Source organism: Camelina sativa, chromosome 17, assembly GCF_030686135.1.
Source record: "Camelina sativa cultivar CO46 ecotype springtype chromosome 17, ASM3068613v1".
NCBI classification, from domain to species: Eukaryota; Viridiplantae; Streptophyta; class Magnoliopsida; order Brassicales; family Brassicaceae; genus Camelina; species Camelina sativa.
Window position 1 is genome coordinate 1,050,328 of NC_141896.1, and position 19,885 is coordinate 1,070,212.

General features: G+C 36.3%; 4 protein-coding genes and 1 pseudogene across 9 annotated transcripts; 2 read left to right on the forward strand and 3 right to left on the reverse strand.

The window, feature by feature from the left end:
* Positions 1-126: 126 nt before the first annotated feature.
* LOC104754464 (1-aminocyclopropane-1-carboxylate oxidase homolog 4-like) lies at positions 127-1,651 on the reverse strand (annotated as a pseudogene). Its single transcript, XR_015587700.1, has 3 exons — positions 1,108-1,651; positions 679-1,003; positions 127-569 (listed from the first exon to the last, which is right to left on the reverse strand). The product of XR_015587700.1 is annotated as a 1-aminocyclopropane-1-carboxylate oxidase homolog 4-like (transcript).
* Positions 1,652-2,237: 586 nt separating this feature from the next.
* On the forward strand, positions 2,238-3,929 carry LOC104754465 (histidine-containing phosphotransfer protein 5). Of its 4 annotated transcripts, none has more exons than XM_019239437.2 (6): positions 2,238-2,552; positions 2,733-2,863; positions 3,019-3,090; positions 3,193-3,264; positions 3,397-3,460; positions 3,587-3,929. In XM_019239437.2, the coding sequence occupies exons 1-6, from the start codon at positions 2,484-2,486 to the stop codon at positions 3,641-3,643; spliced, it is 465 nt and encodes a 154-aa protein (XP_019094982.1). In that variant the 5' UTR covers positions 2,238-2,483; the 3' UTR covers positions 3,644-3,929. The 4 variants fall into 4 exon arrangements, with proteins under 4 accessions (XP_019094982.1, XP_087353393.1, XP_010474964.1 ...); XM_087497267.1 differs by having other exon boundaries at positions 2,241-2,552; positions 2,991-3,090; positions 3,388-3,460; XM_010476662.2 differs by having other exon boundaries at positions 2,241-2,552; positions 3,388-3,460.
* Positions 3,930-6,609: 2,680 nt separating this feature from the next.
* LOC104754466 (uncharacterized) lies at positions 6,610-8,602 on the forward strand. The gene has a single exon (XM_010476663.3). The coding sequence runs from the start codon at positions 7,134-7,136 to the stop codon at positions 8,319-8,321; it is 1,188 nt and encodes a 395-aa protein (XP_010474965.1). The 5' UTR covers positions 6,610-7,133; the 3' UTR covers positions 8,322-8,602.
* A 630-nt stretch (positions 8,603-9,232) lies between these two features.
* On the reverse strand, positions 9,233-15,257 carry LOC104754467 (serine/threonine-protein phosphatase BSU1-like). Its single transcript, XM_019239438.2, has 21 exons — positions 14,261-15,257; positions 14,091-14,151; positions 13,908-13,986; positions 13,596-13,675; positions 13,407-13,504; positions 13,177-13,273; positions 13,013-13,082; positions 12,732-12,833; positions 12,532-12,613; positions 12,229-12,387; positions 11,911-11,988; positions 11,616-11,700; positions 11,317-11,512; positions 11,006-11,244; positions 10,805-10,889; positions 10,591-10,689; positions 10,303-10,499; positions 10,124-10,199; positions 9,892-10,027; positions 9,674-9,801; positions 9,233-9,574 (listed from the first exon to the last, which is right to left on the reverse strand). The coding sequence occupies exons 1-21, from the start codon at positions 14,454-14,456 to the stop codon at positions 9,515-9,517; spliced, it is 2,403 nt and encodes an 800-aa protein (XP_019094983.2). The 5' UTR covers positions 14,457-15,257; the 3' UTR covers positions 9,233-9,514.
* A 598-nt stretch (positions 15,258-15,855) lies between these two features.
* Positions 15,856-19,229, reverse strand: LOC104754468 (RNA-binding protein BRN2-like). 2 transcript variants are annotated; one of them, XM_010476666.2, is made up of 9 exons: positions 18,879-19,229; positions 18,541-18,623; positions 17,833-17,884; positions 17,611-17,736; positions 17,444-17,523; positions 17,170-17,340; positions 16,693-16,897; positions 16,455-16,598; positions 15,856-16,359 (listed from the first exon to the last, which is right to left on the reverse strand). In XM_010476666.2, exons 1-9 carry the CDS (start codon positions 19,036-19,038, stop codon positions 16,199-16,201), a joined length of 1,182 nt encoding a protein of 393 aa, XP_010474968.1. In that variant the 5' UTR covers positions 19,039-19,229; the 3' UTR covers positions 15,856-16,198. The 2 variants fall into 2 exon arrangements, with proteins under 2 accessions (XP_010474968.1, XP_010474967.1); XM_010476665.2 differs by having other exon boundaries at positions 16,693-16,999.
* Positions 19,230-19,885: the final 656 nt, after the last annotated feature.

Below are 19,885 nucleotides of genomic sequence, written 5' to 3' on the forward strand. Positions count from 1 at the left end.
ATTGTGTTCAACTGCAGGAGATTGCATGCCAAGAAAGTTGGACTATTCTCGATCTAGACTCATAGAACGAGTCCTCATTCCTCAACTCACTCAAAACAAACTAGTGAACCATATGCTCTTGGTTACTTTTGATGAAAATATAAACTATCATATATATGCTGTACTATATTGAATTACATCATGGCTTTAATTTTTAAAGATGAAGAAGTAGCAGTTTTATTGTCTACCTTATTCGAATATTACAAATATTATTACGCCTTTTCACGAAATACTTGAAGAACAAGTTGGAGAGTTAGATAGATTACCTAAATGTCGTCTCAGATCTTGAAATGGTGTAGCACAGGAGTGTCGATTGTTTTTGACCTGAAGATGGTTGAGAACTCTGTGAGGGTGAAGTCTCTATACTTGGCAGGGTTTTCTTCAGAGAGAAGCTCTTTGATAGGCCCATATACTCGAGAACATGCCTTCATGAACGTGCTGAAAACACATACAACTGAAGTCCGTGGTTTTGAAGATCCATTCGCTATCACCCTATGCTCGGCGCTTATGAACTTGTCATTGGTTATAAGCTGCACACAGTTGAAAAACGAAAAATAAAAAAAAGAAAGATCAAACCCAATCCATAGAGGAAACGAAGTAAGATCGAATAGCAACACTTTTTTTTTTTAATGTATAAACCTGAAGAAAATCTCCAACGTTAATGACAAGAGCCCCAGGGACAGGAGTAACATCAATCCAGTATTGGTGGTCATGGAGAACTTGAAGCCCACCGATATTGTCCTGAAGAAGAATGGTGATAAAGGAAATATCTGTGTGCTTGTTTATACCTATGGTAAGGTCAGGCTGAGGGCAAGGTGGATAGTATTGGCCAGCCATATATTGAGACTTGGCGCAGTCTATATCCTTAAGGTGATGAGAGTCCAACCCCAAAGCCTCTGATAGAATCTCAAATAGCAATTCACCTAATTTCGTTATTTCCTTTGAGTACTCCAAGATAACCTCCCTGCCATATATATTTGCATAATTAACTTGTCCTTAAGCTAAAACATTAAACAAATAACATTTGAATTTTTTTTTTATAATCAATAAATAAATAAAAAGCCTAACCCACAAACCGCGGGCAAATCTTGTAACTTGGGAGGTTCAGGTGCGGTATACAACCAAGCGTGTCTCTCCAACTCGCGGCGTCAGAGTTGTGTAGATCAAAATTACTGTAGTAAATCACATCTCTAGTGTGATCCCTAGAGTAGAAGGGTTTCTTGGCTTCAGGTTCTTGCTCGTGAAAGCTGCGCATCCCTTGAATCATCCTCTCAAGAACTTCCACGGGGATGCCGTGATTCACAACCTGGAATAAACCCCATCTCTCAGCAGCTTCTCTGATCTCTGTCACCACGTTTGCTCCTTTGAGATCGATGGTGGGGATGGCGAGATGATTGGGAGGTGGTGGCGATTTCAGGGTTGCTAGAGTAGCTTCGGTTGCGCGGAACATGGCTGGAATCTCTCTGATTCCAGAATCCACAAGGCCTTTCACGCCGATTTGGGTATCATCGAAAGCTTTTGCTTGACTTGAACTACTATCATTAGTTGACTCCATTGCTTCTTCTGTGCTCTGTTTCTTGTTTTTTTTTTTTTTTTCTACGTCAATTATTAAAATTTTGTATTATTCAAATTCAATAATAATAACAAATAAAAGTGAAGAATCACAACCACAGATAAATTACCTTATTATATTTAATTTGTTTCTCTTTCAATTTTTATTTATAAGTCGTAATTCGGAAGAAGATACTTTTAAGTTAAAATCAGTCAACGAAGGTGGAATAGATTTGACGCTCTGGATAAAATTCATCTCTGGTAGCAAATTAATGTTCGAATAGATACAAAATTTATGATGATGACGCCATAGGCTTAAAGTGAGTATTGTTGTATATTATATCATGGCTTGAAGTGAACATACCAAGAACATATAAGTTTGAACATATAAAATCAAACTGTAGTACTTTCGAATTTGTAGTTTTCATTTATTTGGATGGACCCATCAAATAACAAAGGGTATTCGCGTAACTAAAAGATGATGATATTCAGAAGTTGTTGACCCAACAACCAAACGAAAAAGAAGATGCAGTATTCAGATTATTTGTAACATATCTGGGTTCGGCCCATTTAGGATCAATTAAAGGCCCATAAAACGAATTGTGAGATTTGAAATCTAATACTAATAGTAAATCCAATCTGATAACAACATCATCAGATATTTCAAAGTCAAAATCAGTCAACCGAAACGTGAATTTTAATTCCCTTTTTTGTTAGTCGACGGATCGGAGTTTGACGAGTCTCTTACTTACGAAGTTGGAAGTTCAGTTAACTCTGTTGATCTGTTCTGTAAGCTCAGAATCTCTGATCTAGATTCGATCGGAGTTGTGTGTTTTCGACTGATCTTGAAGTTGCTAAATCTCGTCTAAGGTAAAAAAAAAAAACACTTAGCTATGAACACCATCGTTGTTGCTCAGTTGCAGAGACAATTTCAAGACTACATGGTTTCTCTTTATCAACAGGTTTGTTTTCATTATAATTACCACTTATGTGATTCTTGCAAAAAGTTAGGGTTCCTTGTTCATGTCATATTAGATTAGACGTGAGTTTCAGGGTTAGATCATATAAGCTTAGTTAAGGTGTGGAGTGTGTGCATTTGATGAAATTGAGGTTTATCTGGTATGTGTTTTTTGTGAGTGAAGGGATATCTTGATAATCAGTTCACTGAGTTGAGAAAATTGCAAGATGAAGGCAGCCCTGATTTTGTAGCTGAGGTTGTCTCTCTCTTCTTTGACGACTGTGCTAAGCTTATCAATGACATGTCTATATCACTGTACGTTTCCTTTCTCTTAACTAATTCTTATTATTGCCCTTCTCTGTTTTATTGAATACTTTTCTGGAACTTTGTTTCTAATCCTCCTTACTTCGTTTTTGAGGTGTGTTTTCGTTGGACATGACAGCATTTTATGAGTTTTATTATCGCATTAGGGAGCGGCCAGATCATGTGGATTTCAAACAGGTGGATTCAGGGGTGCATCAACTCAAGGGTAGTAGCTCCAGGTATATATCAGTAGTTCATAAAACTTATCTATTCTTAAGAGACCAAACCACATTGATTTTTTTTATGGCTTAGCCTCTGCTTTTGTTTTGTTTGTATACCAGTGTCGGTGCAAGGAGGGTAAAAAATGTGTGTATAGCTTTCAAGGAATGTTGTGATGTTCAGAACCGTGAAGGGTGAGTGTTGTTTACAAACAAGTTTGTCACTTTTTATCCCATGTTTTCTTTAGCTTGTCCATACAAAAATGTTATTGGATCTGTTTGATTTCTAAATTGTTCTTCTAATTAACACTGATACAGGTGTTTAAGGTGTTTGCAGCAGGTGGATTATGAATATAAGATGTTAAAGACCAAACTTCAGGATCTGTTTAATGTGAGTTTTATAAACTTCTGTGGAAACCTACTTGTTCTGTTCGTGAATTATTTATCTTCTGCAATGTTTTATTGAGCCATTTGCTACTTCTCACAGTTCTGCTTCTGTTATGTAATGTTGTTGCAGTTAGAGCAACAGATCCTCCAAGCTGGAGGTACAATTCCTCAAGTTGATATAAATTAGACCGATGTGTTTCTCGATTATGCAAATGATCAAGGCTGAATTCATGATGATATCGACACTCCTCTTTAGTACACTGTCCCTAGCCAAAGATCTTGTCTTGCTGAGACTATTAATCGAGTTATAAGAGTAAAAATTGAACTGTATATTTATAAATAGACATGTCCATATATATGTCTAGTTCTCTGTTTGGCCATGGTTGGCTTCAGGTTGTGTTTTGTGACCAACCTGGTATGAATGGTAATGTTGATACTTGATAGTTGATACAATGATACTGGTGATTGTTTTATGTTCTTTTGCATGAATTTGGTGATGCCTAATGACTCTGTGAGCCAAGTTCAAGAACTCGTTTGTTGAATCTGACGCACATTTTGTAGATTGTTAACTTCTTTCTCCTTGTAAGGGTTGATCCGTTGCTGGTTATGTGACTTCTTCTAAAGTTGGGATTCTCAGCAGCATCTTTCTGAATCTGATCTACTCTAGTGGCTTCATGATTTTGGTTTAAACCGTAAAGCAAAGGGGTATTAATTAGCATTTTCGTCGATTTGATCATGTGGGGAAAAATCAACAATGATTTGCTTGAATTATGAATAATGTACATCGTCTCTTTTATCAACTTTATTGTCATAGGGCTTACAGGACATGATTGTGACAATAGATTGGGCATGTCTTGTTAGGTATGTATTTAATATAATGTCCGAACTTAGAACTAGGAACAAACTGAAAAGAAGATGCAGAACAATAATCATAGATTGCTTATAAGTGGAATCAAAATGTGAAGCCATGTGTTTTATGGTAATCACTCGATGAAGCATTATAGAAAGAATAAAAAAAGATAGTGTGAAGTGAAAGAGACTAACGTAACATTAATTGAAGGCATGGAGGCGTGTAACAACAATAAGTAACAAAGCTTTCCTCTCTTGTCATCATTTTATCTTATCCCTCTTCATCCATCATTCGAAGATTATTAGTTTCTCTCACTCAACAAAGGTTTCTTAATTAATTTTTTAGATATTTCTTATACATAACATGGTTGGTAATAGGGTTCTTAATTTATTAATCTGAAAGATAAATCGGATTGAAAAGTCAAAGCGCAAAACTTCAGTCGGTTACTAGCTAGTGATCTCACCTTCTCTGATGAGATGATTCGACTACACACACCAAACAAACACAGAGTCCCAAAACGAATGTGTTAATTATCTCGTGGTGGGACCATCTTATTCTTCTAGGGTTAAGACTTTTTTCCATTTTTGTTCATTGTGATTGGAACCTATTGCTTTGGCTTTCTTGCAAAGCCAAGTTTCTTTTCGTAAATCTAATTTTGGTCCACTACCTAGTCTCTTCGAAGAGTAGCAAAATCATCATCTTTAATAAATTTATTTATACATGGTTAGGTATATATGTGTTAATGAGTAGCGAAATCATTATTCGAAACGTCTTATACAATTCACGGCTATGGATTTTTTTTTATTACTTTCAGAAAAGTGTAGTTACACTTATAAAACTAATGTACATTATATAACATCAAAAAGTAGAGATGAGAGGTGAGTTGGCAAATACCCAAATGGCAAAAGCTTACCGAGCTATCTTGTTGCTTGCGTATGTAGTGAAACAAATGTAAGAATTGGGTAAAGCGTTATAAATGTTGACCTTATGCATGTGTGTGTTGCTAAGACTTGTGGTCCAAGCTCCTATTCCATTTTCTTTTGTTTTGGTTTTTTTTGCCTCGATTCATACAATGTTCTCATTTTATTGACAAACAACAAGTTTTGTAATATCCTCAAACGAGTAAAAACTAGAGAACTATAACATGTACTCTGTTATTTTTTACCATATTCCCTTTTTTCCTTTGGTTTTTTACTATTGGGAAAAAAAATAATGCGAACTTTACGAGTTATATCTTTCTTTACGCCCACGGAATGGAAGGACAATTTTGCCAGCTACCTTTGTCAAAAATAATTTATACAGTTGTTGGTACCCAATCTCACAAATCTTTCCTTTTTTCTTTTATCATGTTAAAATGTCGTCATAGCTTTTTTTTAATGTCTTTCTCATATTTCTTTTCATACATTCGTAAATTATCAAAACTTTATTCATATAATATAATTTAAAAAAGAAGTTATTCCTAAGATAATAACTAAATCATAGACGAGTGACACACATTTTTTTTTTATATAACATATTTACTTCTGTTTAAAGTTTAAACTAGTTAAAACAAACGCTTTTGGTCGCAAGATTTGTTGGAAGTGGATATAGAAACACACATTTTATATAATATTGAGGGAGAATTCGTTTTACCTTTTTGACTAAAGATTTCATCTGTTACATTGACCATATTGGTTAATATGAAACAATAAAATAAAAATAAATAATTAAAAAACAAAGGTGGTGGTAGACTGGTGCCGTGGACCGTGGTAGTACAAAGAAGAAAGTAATTATGGAACCAGAAAGCTGACGTGTCACGGAAGTCTCGCTCGTCCAAGCTGTCAACTCACTAAAACAGTGAAAACTGACTGAAACGCACACAAAACTCACGTGACGACACTTTCTTTTAGCAAAATTAGTCCACCTCTCTTACCGAACCTAACCTGCTCATCTGAAATCCGAACCTACTACTACATATGGCTCGGACAGCCGTTTTACCAAATTTTTTTTTACCTGTTCCCCATAAAAACCACTGATTAAAAAAAAAAAAGGAGGCACCTTTTCTCATGTTTTCTCACTGACACAACCCAAATGTATAACCTTTCTTAATTTAGGCATTCTTATCAAATTTTTTTGTCCGACCTTTTTTCATACATCGTCTTCTATCACAAGCCACCAAAGAAAGTACAATAAAATAAATAATAAACGAACAAACAAGAAACAAGTGATAGAATAAGAAAGACAATAGTATTATAATTATCATTATGTAATACCGTATAATTGTGTACTTACTGCTTTTAGTATATTTGATTAGATTAATTTGGTCCACAAACCGTGTCTGTCCTCCTTCTCTGTGTATTGCAATATCAATAAATAGAGCTGCATTACAAGTGAATCAATATAAGTAAGTAATTACACGGTATCAGAAGATAATAACTGTATTATGGACTAAGTCTTTTTTTTTCCTATACTAGCAAGAAGAAGCAGACGAAGAATATTCATTTCTTTGTCTTTGTGTGTTGTTTTTGGCTTCCTCCTCAAGCCATTTTGTTTACTACTCTTTCTCTTCTCTCGAAAAAGCCTTTCTTTTTTATCTTCTCTTCCGCCATTAAAGCTCTCACGGAAGCTCCCACGAGAACACCTTATTTCCACCACATAAACCAGACTTTTCCCCTCTCACGAGATATCAGAATACCCAAACCCAATTTGCTCTGTGCTTTTTACAGCCAGCTTTGTCTCTCTTCTTCTCTTCTCTTCTCTCTGTATATATATATATATATATATATAGTCTCTGTTTCTTGAACATTCAACGGCTAATATAAGCTTCAAGAACAAGAAGAAGAAGAAGATGAGATTTACCAAGTTGATTTGGTGTTTCATGTTTCTGGTTCGACTCGGGTTCTTAACCGAGGCCATTCTCGACCCGGTTGATTTCTTGGCTCTGCAAGCCATTCGTAAATCCCTCGATGATTTGCCCGGTTCCAACTTCTTCCAGTCCTGGGACTTCACCTCTGATCCATGCGGCTTCGCCGGCGTCTACTGCGACGCTGATAAAGTGACTACTCTCAACCTCGGCGATCCTAGAGCCGGCTCACCCGGTTTATCTGGTCGGATCAACCCGGCTATTGGCAAACTCTCTTCTCTCATCGAGCTCACCATTGTCCCCGGTCGAATCATGGGTGCTTTGCCGGCGACACTCTCGCAGCTCAAAGACCTTCGTTTTCTCGCTATCAGCCGGAATTTCATCTCCGGCGAGATTCCGGCGAGTATCGGCGAGGTTCGCCGTCTCAGAACACTCGATTTGAGTTACAATCAGCTAACCGGAACCATCTCTCCGTCAATCGGATCCTTACCGGAGCTCTTAAGTCTAATTCTCTGCCACAATCACTTAACCGGATCAATCCCACCTTTTCTCTCACAAACCCTAACCCGAATCGATCTCAAACGCAACAGCCTCACCGGCTCAGTCTCTCCGACGTCTCTCCCTCCGTCCCTGCAATACCTCTCACTCGCCTGGAACCAATTAACCGGACCTGTAGACCGGGTTTTACTCCGGTTAAACCAGCTTAATTACCTCGACCTCAGCTTAAACCGGTTTACCGGTACAATCCCCGGTCGGATCTTTGCCTTCCCCATCACAAACCTTCACCTACAACGCAACTTCTTCTACGGGTTGATTCAGCCGGCGAATCAGGTGACGATCTCGACCGTCGATCTCAGCTACAACCGATTATCCGGCGGCATATCTCCGCTTCTCTCGAGCGTAGAGAATCTCTACTTAAACAGCAATCGGTTCACAGGCGAAGTTCCGGCGAGCTTCGTGGAGAAGTTGTTAGCGGCGAGTATACAGACGCTGTATCTGCAGCATAACTTTTTGACGGGGATACAGATTAGCCCGGCGGCGGAAATCCCGGTGAGCAGCTCGCTGTGTCTGCAGTATAACTGTATGGTACCGCCGTTACAGACGCCGTGTCCGCTTAAGGCCGGCCCACAAAAGACTAGGCCCAGTACACAATGCAACGAGTGGCGAGGGTAATCTCGTAAATTACGCGTTCTGATATATTATTGGGCTTTTTTTTCTTTTCTTTTTTTTTTTTGTCAAAATATATTTTGTTATAGTTTTTGAGGGACACACACAGTCAGTCAGAGTGTTTCAAAACAAAACAACAAAGTCTTAAAGAGAAAGAAACGATTCGTTTATTCGTTAAGGTGACTTGGTTCTGTAGAAGTGAATAAGGATTCTTCTATATTAATTTGAGGATGAAGTGTACTATTTTTTTTGCGTATTGAAAATTGGAAATTGACGGTTCTGTTTTATCGAAGAGTGTTGATAACATTTTCGTGAATGATATATTGTTGACAAAATACATTAATCAGAAAATGACAACTTATAAGTTGTTTTTATTTAGGAAAGAGATGTGAAATCTATTGTCAAACTATGCAATTCGCAAAGTTTTAATAAAATTTAAATGAAACAATTCTTATTTTCGGTTCAAAATTTGTTATACGAAAATAAAGGAATAGTCAATTTGAGAAATAAGAACTATATATATTTATGAACACAATTATAATACTAAAAGATGGAATATGGGAATATATGCTTTTAAGTTTCAAACCTCATAATAACCATTGATTTTTTAAAAGATAAAATTTTAAAATCAGAAAAGTAGAAATGTAGAATAAATGAGGAAAAATGAAAAATAAATAAATTAAAGAAGAAAAAAAGGGAAGATGAATGTGATGGTTTTGGCCTTTGTGGTCAGGTAGCTTCTTCAAGACTTTGAAGGGGACGAGGTTCTTTTGTTCTTTTAGGACAGATATTATTATAATGCTAACCAAAATTCACATTTTCTTTTGTTTTTTTTACTTTATAACTGAGCACTCTCTCTTCAATGTTGATGTTAACACTCAACCAAAAAAAAAGAAATTGAAACAGAACAACAATGATGGTTGAGTTTCTTCAATTATGGAACCTATTCGGATTAACCAAACCGGACAAATTAGATCATTAAACTACATCCATCCATATTCCAAGTCTGAATAATACCAAATTAAGAAAAAAAAGAAAAGGTTCGAAAAAAATAAGAAAGAGAAGGTACAACAACAATGATATATAGATCAGTCTCCGGTACACTCAGGTCAGGTGTTCAGCTTGCAAATGAAACACTTTCATCGCTTTCATCAACCGCAAGCTTCTCTTCTCTTCTCTACACCAAATAATCGCTGCCTTTATGCAGCTGTCTCCGACTCCCCTCGAGGCGGAGTAGGCGGCATCTCCTCGTTCAGCTCCTGAGAGTTCAACACGAAATAAACGCTACTACTTAAAACTCAGTTACAAACTACAACATGTTTCATATGCTCTACAAGGTTAATACACAGGAAGTTTACCTCCATCCAATCTTTTTCTGGACAGTTTTCGGAAGAAGAGATTGAGGGAGGTCTAGGCAGGATCAACTTTGGATAAATGACCAAGTCTCTACCGATTACCAATATTGCTCCCGCATTGTTTACAGTTCCTGTTCATTTCATCACATTGTTTTTCATTCACATGCCGAACTATATATATGAAAATTAAGTTTTATAAAGCAAAAAAAATAGAAACGTACCGCAGTAGTTTGTAGCGGAAAAGACTGTTATAAGCCGTCCTTCTGCAAACCGTTCGAAGCCATCAGCAACACACTCGTGTGCTCGTATGATCATTTGGATTTTATTTCGTTCACAAAACCCGTTGACGATATCAGGCTGCACATACATGACGACAATGCACGACTATGTTCATTAGTGATCGAGCTTTATATCTTATATAATAAAGAGAAGAAAATATATACAAGGCCTGACCCCGAACGTGACAACACCTCCTCCTCTAGCATTTGATTGTATACCCATAACAGAATCATTTGCGGTTGGATCAGACCTATATATTTAAACAAAAACAACAACAAAAAAAAATGGTATTATTACAGTACTTTCCAAAATAAGTAAGAAATATATAGTTGATGAGACATATATATGTTTACCATAATGTGTCTTTCAACACAATTGTTCCAAACTCCGGGAATGCGGGTCGCTGGATACTTGCTATTTCGTCGAGCCAAAGTGTCCTCCCTATTCCTCCGTGCACACATAAAATTTTATCTTCAATCACCGCACCAAGTGGAAGATAGTTAAAAAGCTTATTAATCCTACACCATGCTTGGAGCCCATCGGCCTGTCCCTGGTATGGTACAGAAGAAGATTATTACTTCATTAGCCAAGGACAAGGAGCAAAATATTATATTATATTCTATACGAACATATATACGTACCATTTTTTCTTTGCATTCTGCAAGGAAACCATGAAGTTGATTCGTTGCACTAGACTCGTGATTTCCACGAATCAAGTGGATGTTCTCGGGGTATTCAATCTGCATATGAGACAGATGTTAAAAGATAGAACAGTAAACATCAAAAACTAATCAATAACAGAAGAAAGCTATAGTAACATATAGGTGATATTGTCAAATCAGAAAAATATCTTGCCTTCAAAGCAAGCAGCAACATGATGGTCTCCAAGCTGTGACTTCCTCGGTCGACATAATCTCCCAAAAACAAATAGTCAATATGCCTGAAGACATGTAAATTTATATAGATACAATTGGTTCAGTGACTCTTCGCGAGCAAAACTGATCACAACCAGTAAGAAAAGAGTTATAAGGAAGATCCTCTCTTTCTTGAACTTACGTGATATCTCCTTCCAGAGAAGGAGATCCATATTCATGAAATAAACGCATCAAATCCCCGAACTGACCATGGATATCGCCGAAGACTTTGATAGGAACTTTGAGCTGAAGAAGCGTTGGTTCTTGCTTAAATATTTGTTCCACAGCATTGCAGATATCCATAACTTCCGAACAACTCAAGAAAAAAGTTCCTTTGGCAGGAACTGTCCAGTCTTTAGGTTTCAAAAGTGTCGAAATGATCTGCAACGTAACGTTCGTGTGTAAGTACAGGGAGATGGGAAAATATATATATGCTGAAAAGAGAGATCATACCCTTTCATGCAACTGAGCTTGATGAGAAGAATTTGGTTCGATGAATTGTGGCACTAACTGCGGATCCTCGACGTTCACAGTTCTCTCATTATGATCAACTAAAAAATATCCTTCACTTGCATTATCATAGAAAGCATTTTCTACAGTAGGTAAGTTATATGGCTCTGCCATTATCTCCGGCGAACTCTCGCTTGCACTGATATCATCATGGAAGAAAGAACGGGGTTAAACAACTTAGATAGGGCTAATGAATTGCGTACATTACAAAAGAGTGTAAAGAAGTGGGATAGAGTAATGACTTCGTCCTCGTAATAGATGGCACTTCTGGTTCAGAACTTGAAGGGTTAGATATTTCAGGCACTACATAATCGTCGAGCAACATATCTACACGAGAATAACATTAATTAGAGCAATTATTGCCAAAAAAAAAAAAACAATTAAAATTGTTACTTTTAACTCAAGGAAGAAATCTGCAACCTTTGTAAAATTCAAATTGACTAGTGCTTAGATATGCAAAATCCATAGGACTAATATAAGAAAAGCAAAAATAATATATCTAATTAATTTCATCCGAGACTAGTGTTGGTAACTTACAATTTTCAGGATCATCTTCTTCTTCAGGACTCAATGGCTGGGATGTTTCAGCCACTAGGCAATGGGCGAGCAATAAATCTACACGAGAATAAAATCAATGCAATTGTCACAAATATTGTTACTTTAATTTCCCTTAACACAAAGAAGATGAAATATAGAAGAAGATGAAATCTAGAAACTTCATAGAAGTCATAATTGACAAGTGCAATGATATGAAAAGTCCATATAAAAAATACGTGAAAAGCAAAAAAAAAAAATATTATTTCCTTTGATTCGAATTAATGCATGTCAGTATTTTGAAATTGTTTTAAGAATTACCTTTTTTAATCCCACCATGCACATATATGCAGTTCCCAACCGATGCAGCAGCATGGTGACAACGTTGCATAAGCTGATACTGATTTCGTCTTTTGCTGCCACTCGCAGAGGTCTCTGGTGGGGTTACATCTAACCACTCACCAGTATCAGTATCAAGCACTGCAAACAAAAAGATTCCTTGAATGAAGGAGAATCCAACCTGTGACTATATATTGGCTAAAGCACATAAAAAGGATTGGGAAACAAAAGCAAAAAGCAGAAAAGATAAGAGAGTCACATGGAAATATTAAAGGAAGTACTTACCTGCAACAATAGGTTCACCATCGATTAGGCTATCCTCGTTCAGGACACCCCCAAAGACATGCATTCTTGTACCTTCAAAAACCTAATAAGAAAGAGTAGACGAACAAGCTGTTTAGGAAGTTTTTGCAAAGGATAAGATTAGAAGACAGTGAATTTGAAGCCAATCTCGTGTATATCACAAGTGTGGTAAGGCAAGATACCGCTGTGTGTTGATATCTTGGGGAAGGAGCTACGCCTGGAACAACAGTCCAACCACACTGATCAATGCTCTCCATTTCCAGCGCGTAAGTATCTCCCAGTGACTGCATTAGAGTGTACATATATGCCAGAATTCATTTCAAAGGCTATTCTCTTCTAGTAAACAAGAGAAAAGTTCTTGCATGCGTTCGACTTTTTAAAACTAAACTTCCATTCTCCTATTTAATTATAAAAGGGAAGTTAATAAATAGATGTCTTAAATACACGGAAGAAAATATTATACCGTCCCTGAGGAGTCTCTTCCGCCACAAAGCCAAAAAACACCATCTTCTCGAGCAGTAGCAGAAGCATACCTAAAACAAAAATATTAAACAACGAAGAGTTAACTCAAACCAAAAATGTGTTATACACTAGTCTTAGTTACTTAAAATCAACAAAATTACTAACATTCTCCCACTTGGATGATTGCCATATGGGTTCAATCTGTCCCACGCAGATGGTTCCCGCGTGTCCAGCGCCCACGTATCAGAGAGAACTTCATCTCCTACTCCACATACAAAAATAACAAACTTGTTTTTAGCATGTTTAATCAGACTTTTTTTTTATATACAAAATTAAATAGAATAATGTTAAGCAAAAAATTTCCTTTTCGTAGAAACAAATAGAGGAATTCGTACCACCATTCTTCCCACCGAATATGACAATCCACCTGTGAGCAGCTAAATCCATAGCATGGCCATAGCGAGGGCCTGGAGTCGCCCCTCGAGCCATCAACCTGAAAAAAAGATTATATCAAATGCGTAAAATTAATATTCAGTAATGAAATAGATCTAGAGCAAAGATAAAATTCATAAATGAACTCTCACCTATGCCACTTGAGGTCATTTCTAGTCAAGTCAAGCATGTAGACATCTCCATCAGAAGGCCCTGATGGACCAATCCCACCCTGCCAAACGAAACAACATAGTCATGTGTCAGATCTGGCCTGGTATAGAGTACTATAGCAACCAAAGTGTTTTCTCTTTACAAGTAAACTATATATTTAATTACTACTTGAACCGATCCAGCAGGAAAGATGCTATGACAATCAAATTCAAAAAAAAAGTACGTCTTTCCAGATCTATATGCTCTTGCACAACCACGACGAGTAATCTGATTATTATGGTCATTACAATCACCTGAACAATGAGCAAAGTGCCAAGTGAAGTGGCAGCATGACAAGCTCTGGGAGACGGAAGGTCACCATCCGTGTTAATCCTACACAAGTACGAAATATTACAAAAGAGATCCACCAAAGATATGAACACCAACGTATGAACAAACATCAACGTATGAACACCAAAGATAAAATCTTCAATCACCTTGTCCACTTCCTGGTCAAAACGTCAAAAGAGTGCACCGAATTGGTAACGCCGCCTAAACCTAGAAGAAGAAGAAGAAAACAATCAAAGACAAGAAAAAAAAAAAATTAAGCCGTCACCAGAGAGGATCTCAAAAACCCTAAAAAGATTTACGAAAACTCAAATCTTACTGATAGCGGGTAAGGAGGAATCATCGGTGGTGACGGCATCAGTACTACCGCCGAAGAGGACAAGCTGATGGGAATCGTTGGCGAAAATCGCCGTGAGAGTATGGCCACATCTAGGTCCAGGCCAGTCTTCATCGTTGTCGGAGAAGTTCTGTAGGTAATCATACGAAGTAGAGTATGGATACGAGTGAGAAGCCATGACAACGAAACACAGGTTTTGGAGTTTCGAGAGAGAGATTTGGAGATTAGGATTCTGTGGTGGTGAGAATCTCTAAGCCTTCATTTTATAAAGAGCAATTCCTTTTATGTAAGCCAATAATCAAAAAGTTTTTTTTTTTTCACAATCCCACGAATTTTGTTGTATGGCGATGGTAGTAGTAGTGTCTCAACAACGGCTAAGCCTAAGCGATAAAGAGACTAAATGACGAAACTACCCATGCTCTTTGTCTTTGAATGGCTCGTTGCCACGTTTGCTGGTCTTCGTTCAACTATTTTTTCCGCAGGGTAAAATAGTAAATAGCCTATATGAGAAGCGTTTTAAAAATATATGCGCGGCATACACTTCCCTTGTTCGACGGACTTTTTGTACATGTTCCTCCTCCTATATGATATACCTAGTTTCTATCGACCAGACAAGAGTATTGTTTTTGTAAGAAAACTGATGTAATTGTTATACAGTACAATTTAAGTCACCAATAATTTTTATTTAGTGGCCTATGTATCATTTGTTTTGAATTAACCATATTTGTTTTGCTTGTTATTTATATTGTTTTAGGGTTTAAATGTTTTTATATATATATATATAAACCTAGATACAATAGACTAGATTTCGTTCCAAATGTCTGGATTTCTTTTTTCTTTTAATAACATGCACATGTAGGTTTGCGTTCGGTCGGTAACATATCAATACCACTACCAACAAACACTAGGCTACATGTTCTATGGTTTTAGCAAAATTTTCCAAATTCTTCAATATACTGTATCTCTAATTTTCCAAATGACTAGATTTCTTTCCCAAAATCATTTTATTTTATTAACTAAAAATGTATATATATCTTAATTTATTTAAGAAGGTAATAACAGGGAGTAAAAGTAAAGAAAATATAATTATTTGAATTTCTTATATTTAGAATACAAAATGGTGGACCTCCCACTGAATTAATTTCTTGATTAATTAAAATTAATACCAAATTAATAATAAGTAATATTATACATTCATTACTATTAATTGTGGACCTTTTAATTAGTAATCATCATATAATAATAAATAATTTTAATTACCAATTTATGAAATGTGGAGTGTGGATCCTTTATTTGGACCATATAAAATTTAAAATGAAATGCGGACCTTTAATTTTTTAATTATCAAATAACAACATGTGAGCTGTTTATTGAGATTTTAATATAAAACTTAATTTATTACAAAATAATGAAATCTGAACCTTTAAAAATTATATAGCATGCACCTGTTTTTGCAGTTGGTATTTACGAAAGAACACTACAATCTATAGTCTTGAACATTTCGTTTTCTTTAACATTGTTACCGTGTCATAAATCATAATCTATGCTACAAAATTGTAATCCCTCTAAACTTTTACTTAATTCAAATATTTCTGTTTAAATAAATGAATTTTAAATGGTTAATAGTCTTAACATTTTATACATGGAATTTTCAATGATACATAAATTACAAATTGTAATGAAGCAAATTTTAGAGAAAATAAAAAAAGTGAGCGTGGAGGAGAATCCTTTTGCAGGAAGATACAGCTTTTCTGAGTGATCGGAGAATAATTCCTGAACCATATAAGACTTGTTGTCAAATGTTAATAACGGCCAACAATCCACCACCCCCATTAGGATCCATCTTAATGTCTAAACCGGATTGATTTGCCGTTAACCGCTCCGCAAACTCTTAACGATGAAGAGAGGTCAGTGGTTTTTTTACGAGTTTAATAAACCGTTTAATAACGGTTTGTTACTTTGTTGTTGCTGCTGCTGCTCTCTCTTAAGCTGGACTTTCAATTTCTTACCGCTTAATTGGCGACCGTTCATTGTGTTAATAGCGTTCTGAGCAGCCTCTTGTGAGTCATAACTAATGAATCCTGCCGCAAGAAAAGGAATATGCATAACCGTTAATTAGAGTCTTTGGAAGGAAAACATGATGATGATAGATGACGAAAAGCAAGAGCGAGCTTACCGAAACATTTGCTTATACCAGTGACCTTGTCTACAAACACCTTGGCGCTTATAACCTTACCGAAAGATTGAAACGCAACCGCGAGCTCTTGGTCCCCGAATTCTCGAGGTATGTTATAAATAAATAGATTTGCACCTGCTGGTCCTGAGAACATCAACGAAACTGTATTAGATATGAGTCACATAACGACTAGAGCGTACACTTATAATCAAATTGTTTTAGGACTAATTAAGCAAACCTTCAGTTTGTAGCGAGGAAGGTATTGATGTGCCGTACTTAGAAAATCCAGGTGAAACTGTGGTTAGAGGAAGGCGAGGAGATATCATCCCTCTAGGAAATGCCATAGGATACTGTAGACCATTGTAACCATAGTTCCCAAGAGCCGTTGGGAAGTTTCTACGGGGGGCTAAACGTGGTGGGACAGACTCGGTCAAAGCGGTTCCCTGCAATGCGTTTCCTCCGTTACTTTGGTTCGGTGAAATTACATTGTGAAATGCATGTTGACTCTGGATAGGTGGTAGCATGTACCCATAAGTTCCAGGTACCTGTTATTTATCATTTTAAGGATAGTATCAAAAATCTAGCAACCAATATACAACAGTATCAATAACATGCATTTCTGCATTTATATGTATATGATATATGTATCTCGATATTTTATAACTGAGTTGAAAAAAGCAAAGTCCAGAACGTAGATGAGAGAACAAGAGCTTACATGATAGCCGTATCCATTGTAAGGAGGAACATAACTCATAGGTAATGCTCCAAACATGGAGGGGTTTTGCGGATCCAGTCTGGAGATATGAGATTGAACTCTTTGAAGTCTTCGTGATTGTCTTTCCCTTTCTGTGTCTGCCCATTTGACAATCAAAGGAACATTTGTACCCTACAAAAAGAAACAAAAGTATGTGATATTGTCACACTCTACATAGAAGTCTTTTGTAAAGTACTAATAAGAATGTTCGGAAAGTTGTAATAAGTACACACACCTCCATTATATGTCTTCCGTTGAGGGCTTCCATAGCTGCGACCGCTTGTTGTTTAGACTCATACTTCAGAAACAGACATCCTAAAATGAACCTAAAAGTCAGTCAAAACTTTGGTATAGACAACTAAAGATGCATTAAGAAGATGGAAATCAAGTGATGGGACATACCCTTGCTAGTTTGTATAGACCCTCTTAGAATCTGTAGATCCTTAATGGTTCCGTATACAGAGAATAAGGGTAGGACTTCAGCTTCAGATACATTCTTTGGTAGCATACCGACAAAAAGTTTGTGCTCTGGATTGCAAGAAAAGTCAAGAACACTCTACAAATTGATGGTATACAGAAACAACAAAATTAGGCACATATATCACTCGGAAGCATTTTGCATACCTAGTCTTTCCAACTCTCCATCTGCATATTTGACTTGTAACGGGCTAGAAGCCTGCACATAACATGAAAAGGAGAGTCAATGTTGTGACGCAATGATTCAGAAACAAGCCACAGTAAAATCAAGAGAACCAATGATATATATACACCACATTTTTGCTTACCTTTCACAATTTATCCTAAGTTCTCCAAGAAGAATCAATTTCTCACCATAAAGCGCTCAGCATATTTTATAGTAGCTATTAATCAACAATAACAAACTGAAACAATAGTTTTATATTCGTATCGATCTTCTCAGTCCATACATGGCATCTATAGTGAATCAATGTGCTTTCTTGGGTTTGAAGAAATCAAACTATAGATGATTTGAAACTAGTGTCATCAGATTCCAACAAGCAATGAAGCAGATTCTAATCAGGAATATCAGATTCATGGTTATACCTCGATGGATACATGATTTTAATGTATAACAACAACATGCAAAACTCTCAAAAATTAAATAACCAACTCCAGAGAATTAACAGGTACAAAAAGCAAGCACAATGCAGATCGAGACGGATAAAAAGCAATCTCGAGATATCAACCAACTTGAAAACTGTGCAACTAAGATCAAATAGTTTTTAAGGTACAGAAACATCACATTCAAGTATCAGAAAATTAAGCAAAACAGCTTCAAGAAATGGAAAGAATGGTAAGAAGAAAAAGACTGACCCCAGGCAATGTCTTCTTGTTATGAAAACCATTGACCACCTTGTCTGCTTCTTCCCTTGAAGGACATGTCAGAAAACAGCATCCTAAAAATTCCAGGTGAAATTAGGGTTTTCAGAGTTCACAAATTAATTAAAGATATTTATAAAAAAAAAAAAAAAAAAAACAGGGGAAACGAGGAAGACGGAGAATACAGAGGAGGCATATAGAAATTTAGGGTTTTTCAGAATCCAAAAAATCAAAACGAAATCACACAAATCAAAAACCCATCTCAGAGTATTCTCAAAACAGAGAAAAAAAAATCCAAATTAAAGCAGAGGAAAAAAGAAAAGAAAAGAAACCTCGGGAAGCTTGAGTAGTCTTCTCCTTAATGATGTTGACTTCATCAACGATGGAGAATTCCCGAAACAATGTGAGAAGTTGAGCCTCCGTCATATGCTTCGGAACTTGTCCGACGAACAGCTTCACCCTCTCTTCGTTCTCCATCGTCTCCTCCGCCATTCTTTCTCTCTCTCTCTCTATTGACTTCGTCGTCTTCTTCTTCTTCTTCTTCTCTCTCTCTCTACACAGGCTTTTTTTTTCTTCTTCCTGAATATTTTTTTTTTATTTACTTCTTTTTTTTTTTCTGGGAAAAAACATAAAATATATGAAGAAAAAAAATGGAAGAACTTATTATTATGGTTATGGATGACAAAGGCGGAGTAATAAAAATACGGGGCTAAATCTGGGCTCGTTGTTATGACTAAATTACGGGGAATGCCATTGAAACAGCTGTGGGTTGCCAGGGAACACTTCGGATTGTTTTTGTCTGATTAGGAGATTTTAAGCTGCATTTACGATATTATCCTTCTTTCTTACCCGCGTTTTTTTTTTTAATTATAATACAATATTGTAGTGTGTGAAATAAGCTGGCATTTTGTTTCATGTTCTAAATAGCTGTCAATTCTTCACTCTTCTGCATTAAAAATTCAAATTTAGACGATTTTGTTTTTTCTCCATTAGATTAAAGAAAAAGTGAGTATAGAGTTGTATGATCATAATATCCTTTGATAGCCTAATCTTACATTCTTTACCTGATATTAATACGTAGCTAACGACTAAACAATGATTAAATGCCAATTATATATATTGGGTTCGTTTAGAGGTCCAAATCATCAGACATACAAAAGTTACAAAGAAAATTCTTCTATATTTGAGCAGTTGACATTAGACAATTATACACTTGGACACGGTTGTTTTATGTGAGGTATATTTTAGTCTTAGACAACAGTATGTACATTGCACAGCTGAAAAGAAGGGTTGGACATTTTCAATCTAACCAAACCAACTCCAATGCAAACTGAAACTG

Bases quoted from the DNA above. Each gene is read 5' to 3' on its own strand.
- LOC104754465 (XM_010476662.2), top strand. From the start codon at position 2,484: ATGAACACCATCGTTGTTGCTCAGTTGCAGAGACAATTTCAAGACTAC. The intron at 3,091-3,192 runs GTATATATCAGT...TTTGTATACCAG, and splicing joins CTCAAGGGTAGTAGCTCCAG to TGTCGGTGCAAGGAGGGTAA. The intron at 3,461-3,586 runs GTGAGTTTTATA...ATGTTGTTGCAG, and splicing joins AACTTCAGGATCTGTTTAAT to TTAGAGCAACAGATCCTCCA.
- LOC104754466 (XM_010476663.3), top strand. From the start codon at position 7,134: ATGAGATTTACCAAGTTGATTTGGTGTTTCATGTTTCTGGTTCGACTC.
- LOC104754467 (XM_019239438.2), bottom strand. From the start codon at position 14,456: ATGGCTTCTCACTCGTATCCATACTCTACTTCGTATGATTACCTACAG. The intron at 13,083-13,176 runs GTTAGTAATTTT...TTTTTGTTTTAG, and splicing joins AATCATCCAAGTGGGAGAAT to GTATGCTTCTGCTACTGCTC. The intron at 12,834-13,012 runs GTATAATATTTT...ACTCTAATGCAG, and splicing joins GAAGAGACTCCTCAGGGACG to TCACTGGGAGATACTTACGC.
- LOC104754468 (XM_010476665.2), bottom strand. From the start codon at position 19,038: ATGGCGGAGGAGACGATGGAGAACGAAGAGAGGGTGAAGCTGTTCGTC. The intron at 17,000-17,169 runs GTAAGCTCTTGT...GATAAATAACAG, and splicing joins ACAATGGATACGGCTATCAT to GTACCTGGAACTTATGGGTA. The intron at 16,599-16,692 runs GTTTGCTTAATT...TGATGTTCTCAG, and splicing joins TTCCTCGCTACAAACTGAAG to GACCAGCAGGTGCAAATCTA.